The 10,063-nt window shown below is 57.9% G+C and overlaps 1 protein-coding gene across 1 annotated transcript in view; it reads right to left on the bottom strand.

The window, feature by feature from the left end:
• Positions 1–10,063, bottom strand: part of Clip2 (CAP-GLY domain containing linker protein 2) — a 42,199-nt gene that overhangs the window by 8,203 nt on the left and 23,933 nt on the right. Inside the window, exons 7-11 of the mRNA XM_013033170.1 lie at positions 9,491–9,688; positions 6,917–7,020; positions 5,903–5,963; positions 3,411–3,515; positions 742–1,674 (exon numbers count right to left, since the gene is read on the bottom strand). Of these exons, the coding sequence (XP_012888624.1) occupies positions 742–1,674; positions 3,411–3,515; positions 5,903–5,963; positions 6,917–7,020; positions 9,491–9,688 (1,401 nt within the window). The remainder of the gene's footprint in view (positions 1–741; positions 1,675–3,410; positions 3,516–5,902; positions 5,964–6,916; positions 7,021–9,490; positions 9,689–10,063) is intronic.

The following is a 10,063-nucleotide window of genomic DNA, read 5'->3' as shown; positions in this document are numbered from 1 at the left end:
TGGCTTTGAACCGCGATCCTCAGATCTCAGCCTCCTGAGTAGCTAGGATTACAGGCGTGAGCCACCAGCGCCCGGCTTTTTGCCTTGGAATTTTCAAGGCAAAATCTCCCCCATCATCATGCCCTGGGATGCAATCTCCTACGTGTGCTGTCTGCGGCTGGGGCAGCAGACCTGCCTTGCTGCGCCTGGCCTTCGCTTGTGATGGACTCTCAAGCATATATATATATTTCCGTTTTGTCAGTCATAGGGCTACAACTCTGGGCCTGGGCAGTCCCTGAGCTCTTTTTCTCAAGGCTAGCACTCTATCACTTTGAGCCATGGCACCACTTCTGGTTTTCTGGCGGTTACTCAAGAGATTTGAGTCTCACAGACTTTCCTGTCCAGGCTGGTTTTGAACTGTGACCCTCAGACCTCAACCTCCTGGGTAGCTGGGATTACAGGCGTGAGCCACCAGTGGCACCTGGCCTCTCAAGCACTGTACTTTTATGCACGAGCTGACCTCCCATTGTGATCCCCAGAGCTCCACCTCCCCAGAAGCCTGGACTATGAGCATCAACCACTGTGCTGGGCAGGTTGCATTTTTCCTTTTTTTCTCGCTTTGCTGGGGCGAGGGGGAAGTTGTACCTGCCAGGCAAGGGCCACCCCCCCAGCCCCCCTCAGGGTACCTGGGAGGCCCTGGGCCACCACACAGAGGCCCATCCCACCCACACCCTGCCCAGCTGGCCTGCAGGAGCCGCCTACGTGGCTGTGCTGAGCCGAGCACAGGGCCTCGAGCGCCTGGAGTCTGTTCTCCGCCACCAGGAGCTTCTCCCGAAGCCCCTCGGCCTCCGCCTTGCTCTGGGCTTCGGCCCGCTGCAGCAGCTCGAAGTCCAGCATTTTCTTTTCGGCCAGGGCGATCTGCTGCTTGAGGAACTCGATGGCCTGCGCCTGGCCGCGGTACTCCACATCCAGCCCCTCCAGCTCCTGCACGCGTAGCTGGGCATCCCGGCACCGGTCCTGAGCCTCCTGCAGCTCCTGCCGGTGCTGTGCGGCCTGGGCCTCCAGCTGGGCCTGCCACTGCTGCCCGAGGCCAGCCAGCTCGTCCTGGGCCTCCTGCAGCTTCTGCTGCAGGCCCTCCTTCTCCTTGGCGTGCATGGCTGTCTCCAGGTCCTGCTTGGCACGCAGATTGCCCAACTCCAGCTGGTGCTCCATTTTGATACCCTCTATCACAGCCTTCAACTCTCCGATCTCCTTCTGCTGGGCACCCGGGCCCGAGCTCAGCGTGGCCTTGAGCCCCTCCAGGGACTTCTGGTGGTCAGAGGCCAGCGAGTCCAGCCTGGACTTCCAGTTGTCCATGAGGCCCATGTTCTCGTGCGTGGCCTGCCGCACCTTGGCCTTCAGGTCGGCCACCTCCTGCGCGTACTTCTCGTTGGCCGCCCGCAGCCTGTCCGCCTCGGCCTGATAGGCCTTCAGCGCCTCCTCATACTTGTCCCGGAGCGCGCTGCCCTCTGGCTGCCGCTCCTGGCTGGACAGCAGCCGCTCCCGCAGCCGCAGCGCTTCGGCAGCCTCGGGGTGGTCCGCAGGCAGCGGCCCTGACTGCAGCAAGCACTGCTGCAGCTCCTGGATCTCACCGCGCCGCAGGCTCAGCTCCTCCTCCAACTGCAGAACCCGAGACTTCTCGGCCACCGTGGTCAGCTGTTGGGAGAGAAAGGGTGGGAGTCAGGTCGCAGGTCGGGAGCCCATCCCAGCTACTCGGGAGGCTGAGACCCGAGGACCGAGATTCAAAGCCAGCCCAGCTGGAAATGTCCACGAGCCTCTGATCTCCAACTGACCACCAAAAAGCCAGACATGGAGCTGTGGCTTAAGTAGTAGAGTGCCCGCCTTCAATAGAAATGCTAAGGGGCAGCACCCAGGCCCTGAGTTCAAGCCCCAGTATCGGCACAAAGAGTGGTCAGCAGCCGGCTGGACCGCAAGAGGACACATATCAGCTGGGGAAAAGGCACCCCTCCCTCCTGGGCACTGGCTGCACCCTAATAATGAGGAAGCCACATGTGTGGGCAAGAGAAGCCAGCATCTCGTGCCTAAGGGTTGTGCAAGCTAGGCAGGCGCTCTACTGCTTGAGTTGTGTCTCCAACCATTTTTGCTTTTGGTGTTTACAGACAGGATCTTAAACTTTTTTTTTTTAAACTGGAGGCCAGACTAAGACTGTGATTCTCCTACCTCCTCCCGAGTGGCTGAGATTATAGGTGTGCACCACTATGCCTGGTCAAGCTAATGCTAGTTCCAATAGGCAGAGTCCAGAGTAGCTTTGCCATCCCCTTACTCTAGAGGCCCCAACATGAGTGGCTGGTACCCAGAGGGGCAGGTAGGAGGGGTGGCCGAAGGGGCAGGTTTCAGGCCTCCAGCAAAACAGACCTGTTGGGCGTCTCTACCCTCCCAAAGGGCCCCTGATCACGTCAGTGGTCACAGATCTGGAAATAGCTTCTTTAGAGGTTCTCCTGCTGGGCTGGGAAGGTGGCTCTGTGGTAGTGTTTGCCTTGCATGCATGAGACCCTGGGGTCGATTACTCATCACTACAGAAGCAGAAAAAGCCAGAAGTGGTGCTGTGATTCATGTGGTAGAGTGCTAGTCTTGAGAACAAAAGAAGCTCAGGGATAGTGCCCAGGCCCTGAGTTCAAAACCCAGGACTGGCAAAAAAAAGAAAAAAAAGAAAAAGAAAGAATTCCCCCTGCTTCTCTGATATGAGGACTGAACTTGGGGTTTTCCAGCCACATAACACCCCATCCTGCATTTGTGTGCATTCGCATACATTTGCATGTACACCTGCCATGGAATCTGGGGCCTGGTGCATGCTGCATCAATCTACCCTGGGGCTACAGCCCTAAGGCCTGTTAAAGTTTTGAAACCAGCTCTAGCCTGGGCTAGCATCCATTTTCTTGCTTCAGCCTCCCCAGTGCTGGGATTACAGGCCTGCCCATGCCACCTGTGTGGATGGGGTTGGCCACTTGGAGACTGGATGGGTGTGAACGCAGCTTCGTGCACACGGATGCTGAGCCGTGGCTGTGTGAAGGACGCCCGTGTCTGCAGACACCCGCACAGTACATGCTCTTTCCCCATGGCCGTCAGCGGCCCTCCAAGTGCGTGCCACTCCTTGGAACTCATGGCGCCTCATGCCCATGGCAGCCTTCCTGGACTCCCCATTTCACTGGGTGCTGCAGTCGGTCCTAGGACCCTAGGGCCCTGCAGATGGGGGGGATCTCGGCAAGTAGGCGGGTAAACACCCAGGGACCCCAGCTCCCACAGCCCCAGCTGTGTTTGGGAATATCTGCTTCCTCCGGAGAACAGGACGCGGCGAGAGCAGCCAGAGGCAGAGAGGAGGTGGAAGGGTGGCGGGGCCGGGCGGGCACGGCGGGCAGCAGGCGCATTATTACCCTGTTGTCCGCTAACTCCCTGAGCAGCCGCTCGGCCTGCGCCTTCTCCAGTAGCAGGCTCTGTTCCAGCTCCCCAATGCGAGCGTGCTCCAGCTGGGTCTGGGTCTGGCTCCACCCAGAGACAGGGGAACGGGGACAGGGAACACAGGGACAGGATGGGAGAGGAAAGCCAGAGAGAGACAGACAGACAGACAGAGAGAGACAGAGAGAGAGAGGAGAGGAGAGAGAAAGGAGGCGTCATCGTCCACGAGCTGACAGCACAGGTAACAGAGGAGCGGGAATGGCTCGGGAGAGGTGTGGGGGAGCAGGCGGTGCCCACTGCCCATGCGGCCGGGCTGGGGTGCCACGCGCCCCTCCCTGGAGGCCCTCAGTCCTTTGTTCACTCAGCTTGGGGCCTGGCATTGGTCTCAGGCACGTGGGACCCCAGGATTCCTGGCACCCCAGGGGAAGTTGTGAACATTTCGACCCACGACTGCCCGGGCTGGGCTGAGGCAGGGCCAGGCTCCATCTCCATCCCTGCCCCAGGCCCCCACCACATGAGCACAACACCACTTTGTCCCCAGCTTCCCACACCCGTGCCGGGCCAACAAAGCCACATATTCTTGGGCTGGTGAGCCTGGCATTTGGACTGCCCGTGATGGCTCCCCAGCGCGGCGGTGGGCGAGGGCAGCACTGGCGGAGAAGCAGCCTGACCCGGGCGAGGCGGGATGGAGACGCTGCTGAAGAGATGAAGAGAAAGGCTGCAGGCAAGCAGCATGTGGGGGCCTCACAGAAATCCTGCACCCCGACCGCCAGGACCCCGCCCTCCTCACACACCAGTGATCTAGAAATGACACACAGTACAGGCAGAGGTGGGCATGGTGGGGCACATCTGTAATCCCTGCACTTGGGAGGCTGAGACAGGCTGACTTTTTGCCTGGGCTAGCCTCAGACCTCAATCCACCAGATCTCATCCTGGGCAGTCACTGGGATTACAGATGTCAGCCACTGCACCTGGCCACCTAGGGATTGTCTTCCTGCAGCTTTGCTGACCACACAACAACCAAACAAGCAAACCCTGACATGGAAGAGAGAACAAGGCCTGGTGCCATGTTGCCCAGTGGCATCCAGCAGAGCGAGGCCCACAAGTTAGACCCCAAAAGGGGGCCTGTGCCGCTTGGGAAGGGGAGACTCCTGGGGCAGGGGAGGGGCTCCCCGTTTTCCAGCTCCAACCACTTGCCCGCGCCTCATAGTCCACGCCTAAAGGGGAAAGAGGCTTCACTTCTGACGTCCACTGGGGCCTCAGCCACCAGGCGGCCAGCTGAGTTCTCTAAAGATAGTTGATTCTAGGCTGAGCGCACTGACGCACACTGCAGTCCCAGCATTCTGGAGATGGACGCAGGAGGATGGCCAGCCTGGGCTATGTAAGAAAACTGAATCTCAAAACAGCTTTGGCTGGGCTGGGAAGGTGGCTCAGTGGTAGAGCGCTTGCCTTGCATGCATGAGGCCCTGGGTTCGATTCCTCAGCACCACAGAAGCAGAAAAAAGTTGGGAGTGGTGCTGTGGCTCAAGTGGTAGAGCGCTTGCTGTGAGCTGAAGAGCTGAGGGGCAGTGCCCAGACCCAGAGTTCAGGACCCACAAGTGGGGGGTGAGGGGGGTGCAGCAGGGAAGCTTTGGCACTGGCAGCTCACACTCCTCATCCCAGGAGGCTGAGATCAGGTTCAAGGTTCAAAGCCAGCCCGGGCAGGAAAGTCCATGAGACTCTTATCTCCAATTAATCACCAGAAAAACAGAAGTAGAGCTGTGGCTCAAAGTGGTAGAGCATTAGCCTTGAGCAAAAGAGCCCAGGGACAGTGCCCAGGGCCCTGAGTTCAAGCCCAGGACTAACAACAAAAAAAGCTTTGGCTTAGCCAGTGCATAGAAGTTCACACAACTCCATCTCAACTGATATTTGGGCATGGTGGCAAAGCCTGCCATCCCAGCAATGCCGGGCGCAGTGCAGGAGTCTGTTGCCCCAGCAACACTGGGAGGCACAGCAGGGCTGCAGCCCAGGCTGGCCAAGGCATAAATGGAGACTCTACCATAACAAAAAGGGGCTGGAGGCATGGCTCAAGCAGCAGAGCACCACCTTAGCAAGCTTCAGTTCAAACCCCAAGTACTGCTGAGAAAAGGCACAGAACGTGGAAGCTGAGAGGCATTCAGGGGTCGGGCTTCACTGACGCTGGGTGGTGGAGGGCTGGCACTCAAGCATTTTGGGGTGCAGGAAGGGGGGCTGGGAACCCACAGGGATGAGAAGCTGTGCAGGGTTCCTTCTGGAGCCAGGGGCGCCATCTGGGAGCTGTGGACGCCCCAACCATTGTGGGAACCCCTGCCCCGAACCCCACCTCCAGCTGCCGACTCAGGCTGGGGTCAGGGCAGAGCCAATCCCATCTTGGGCCCCAGAACAGCTCATGACCTCCAACCTTCTGCATTAACACCCTCCCGCAGCCCGGGGCCCGCACTGCGGCCCATACCTCCAGGTCCCCCTTGGTGATGGACTCCTCCTCCACACGGAACTGCAGGTCCTCTACTTTCCTGTGGGCAGAGAAAGGGGATCTGCCAGGGTGGGAGGGAGGCAGGCTGGCACATGGGGTAGTAACTACAGATCTCATCATGGCGAGGAGGAAAGGAGAGCTGGGCGTTCATCCATGGGTCCCCCAGCTCCATTCTGGAGCCCCCGGGCCCTCCAGTGAGAATCGGGGAATGAGTACATGAACAGGCACAAGCTCATATCACACACAATTACAGTTTTGACAGCCCTGAGCAGGCCAAGTGAGAGGAGGCCAGAGAGGGCAAGCAGCCTGCTCAAGGTCACACAGCGAGGCAAGGCCACAGCCAGACTCGCGGTGAACACAACTCCCATGAGCCTCCCAGAGTGATTCGTGTGTCAGCATCAGTGTGTCACCATGGAAACCAGATGTACAGGCCCGGATGACCCACCCAGGGGTAAAAATACACCCTCATCTCCCAGCCAGAAGGCAAGGGCGGCTGGCGGACGCTCTTCTGGGCTGAACGCCCGAAACACAGATGTGAGAGGAGGTATGGGGTTAAGGGGAGAGGAGGGGAGACACAGAAGTCCCCATCACCCCAGAGAAGAGGAGAGGCCGGGCCTCCTCCACAGGCAGGGCAGGAATGGTGGCAGGGCCGCACCCTCTCTCTCTGTGGGCGCTGACCTTGCGGAGACTGGGGTGGAGAGAAATTTCTACACCACTCCTCGGGTCTGATGAATGATCCTGACTGGGCTCTGGGCCTCAGTTTCCCATCTGTGACTCGGGCTGGCCCTGCCTCCAATCTGGTTTCTGGGCGGGGTGATGGCTACCATTGCACAAGACTCTGTCCCGGCCCAAGAGGCCGCCCTCCCTCCCCGGCCCCCAGGATGCCCAGCACTGGGCAGGGCAGGGCGGGAGGCCTCCCTCCATGCCAGTGTGTGCAAGGTCCCAGGTGCTCGGCCTGTAGGTGGGTGACTCAGCCAGCCCGGTAGCACCCACCTCCTCTCCTCCTCCAGCTGGTTGCACAATTCCACCTTCTCCTTCCGTGCGCTGTCCACCAGCAGCCGCGCCCGCTGGAGCTTCTCCTCTGCCTCTGAAACGTACTGCGGCCCCAGGGCCAGGCAGGGTGAGCTCCCCAGACCCCAGGGCAGGGAGGGCCCTACAGCACGGCCATCCTGCCTCCCTCCAAACTCTAGCACACAAACAAGGCCACAGCGGTGCAGCGCCAGTGACCCTGAGGTTCACATGGCTGCAAGAGCTGCCATACCTGCATCCCTCATCAGAGGCAGACCGGCCTGGGGAAGGCCCCTCTCACAGGGAACTTAGCTTTATGACTTTGCCTGAGGTTTCGGTTGTTGTTTTCTATACTGGTAACAGGGCTTGAACTCAGGGCCTCTAACTTGGCTTTTTTTTTTTGGATCTGGTCGTGGGGCCTGAACTCTGGGCCTGGGCGCTGTCCCTCAGCTCTTCAGCTCAAGGCTAGCGCTCTACCACTTGAGCCACAGCGCCACTTCTGGCTTTTTTCTTATGTGGTGCTGAGGAATCGAACCCAGGGCCTCATGCATGCAAGGCAAGCGCTCTACCACTGAGCCACCTTCCCAGCCCCTCACTTGGCTTTTTTGCTCAAAGCTGGCACTCTACCACTTGAGTCAGCTCTGCTTTGGCTTTTTGGTAGTTAATTAGAGATAGGAGTCTCAGGGACTTTCCTGCCTGGGCTGGCTTTGAGCCACAATCCTCAGATCTCAGCCTTCTGGGTAATTAGGATTACAGTGTGAGCCACGGGCACCTGGCCTGACCAGCTTTGGAACATAGAGCCTGGCGCTCTCACTTGGCTTGCCTGATTGGCTGATATCTGCTGCTGGAGTCATGCCTGGGGTCCCATTTTTACTGCTTTATTCTGCCCAGGCTGGCCTTCCGCTGTGATCCTGCAGAGCTCAGCTTCCTGAGCATCTAGACACCCAGCAGGCTTTACGGATTTGGGGGTTTATTTATTTTTTTGTTGATTGTGGGGTTTGAACTCTGGGCCTGGGCGCTGTCCCTTCGCTCTTCAGCTCAAGGCAAGCACTCTACCACTTGAGCCACAGCACCACTTCTGGTTTTCTGAGTGGTTTATTGGAGATAAAGAGTCTCACGGATTTTTCCTGCCCAGGCTGGCTTTGAACCATGATCCTCAGATCTCAGCCTCCTGAGTAGCTAGGATTACAGGCATGAGCCACTGGCAGTTGGCTTGGGGGTTTATTTTTTGCAATGCTGGGGATGGAAGCCAGAACTGTGCAAGTCTAAGGCAAGTACTTGACCACATTCCAGCCCAGGTTCTATCCCAAAGAGGACCCAGGGGCCCGAGGAGGCCATTGCCAGAGATAAAACACCAGAGCCGGGCATCAAGGGTTCATACATGTAGCCTTTGTTACTCAGGAGGCTGAGGTTAGAGGATCATGGTTCAAAGCCAGTCAGGTCAGGAAGATCTGTGAGACTCTTATCTCCACTTAACCATCAAAAAGCCAGAAGTGGGGTGTTGGCTCAATTGGTAGACCCTTGAGCACAAAAGCTCAGGGACAGCACCCACCCAGACCTTGAGTGACCCCACCGGGGGACCCAGCTAAGAAGTCTCATCACCTACCAATCTGCCCAGAAGCATGACCTGAATGAGGGAGCAGCACACAGAAAGATCCTGCTGACGCATGACGTAGAAGAGAAAAGCTAAAAATGGTGAAGATGAGCAGGGGAGGGGCTACACTCGTGAGGTCACAGCCACAAGGGACAGCTGCTTAGCCATTAAGACTATGAAGACATTAGACATCTGAAGCGGAGGTGTAGTACCAGCCTTGAGAAAAAAAAGCTAAGCAGGGGCAAGAGGTCCTGAGTTCAAGCCCCAGGTCCAAGCACAAGAAAATAAAGAAAATGAAAGAAAAGAAGCCAGGCATGGTAGCACACAGCTACAATCCCAGATCCTTAGCAGGCGGAGATAGTAAGATCAAGATCCACAACCAGGGGCTGGGAATGTGGCTTAGTGATAGAATGCTTGCCTAGCATGCATGAAGCCCTGGGTTCAATTCCTCAGTACCACATTAGCAGAAAAAGCCACAAGTGGCACTGTGGCTCAAGTGGTAGAGTGCTAGCCTGAGCAAAAGTAACTCAGGGACAGTGCCCAGGCCCTGAGTTCAAGCCCCAGGACTGTCAAAAAAAAGATTCACAATCAGAAAAAAAAAACATGAGACTCTATAAAAGAAACAAAACTAAAGCAAAAAGGGCTGGGGGTGTGGCTCAAGTAGCAGAGCCAGCCTGGTGGGCACAAAGCCCTGAGTTCAAAAGAATTTTCCATGACCTACAAAATTCTCCCAGTAGTTGGGATAGAAAGCAGGACACACAAATTTGGGGGCCAACCCTGGGGCTCTGTTCCCCCACCGACACATAGAGAAAAGTCTGGAAGGAGCCTGGCCAGACCCCTGCAGGGATGGCTCTAAGGGGTTGTGGATGACACTCAGGAAGGCTCAGATTGCTCTGCACACCCAGGTTTCCTGCCTAGCAGCAGAGAGTGGCCCAGAACCCCCGCCACCCTGGGGCCTGGCCCACCTGCTCGTGCTGCGCCTTGAGCAGGGCAATCTCCTTCTCCACCTCGCAAATGTGGCTGGTGGCCTTGGCCACCTCGGCACGCTCCAGGTCACGCTCCGCCAGCAGCTGCTCGATGTGCTGCTGCTTCTCCTTCAGCGCCTCCTGCAGGGCTGTGGTGCCCGAGATCTTGCGGGCATAGCGCGAGGATGTCTCTGTGAGCTGCGGACAGAGGGGGTGAGGCCGAGGCTTGGGGACTTTGCAGGTGGGAGCCCTGTTCCCCGCCCTGCCGTGCCTGGACACGCTGGAACTCCATGCTCACCTGGACACACTTGGGGCACCCCTTGCCCAGAGCGAGGCCCTGACAGGGTCCCAGGATGCATTCATGATGGTGCCCTAGCCTTGGCCAGCACTGCCTGGGGTTGAGCTGGACAGGTGACCCTCCACCCAGCCTCCTCTCCCTCAGAAAGAGCCCTGAACCCTGCCTCTACCAATGCCTCCTCCACTGCCTGGGAAGGGCTTGCACACACAGGTCAGTAACAAGTGTAACAATAAATGTAATTGGATCAACTTTCCTATGAAAAGAAACTGACAACC

The sequence above is a fragment of the Dipodomys ordii genome, unplaced genomic scaffold (genome assembly GCF_000151885.1).
Source record: "Dipodomys ordii isolate 6190 unplaced genomic scaffold, Dord_2.0 Scaffold164, whole genome shotgun sequence".
NCBI lineage: Eukaryota > Metazoa > Chordata > Mammalia > Rodentia > Heteromyidae > Dipodomys > Dipodomys ordii.
This window is presented reverse-complemented; position numbering and strand designations above follow the sequence as displayed.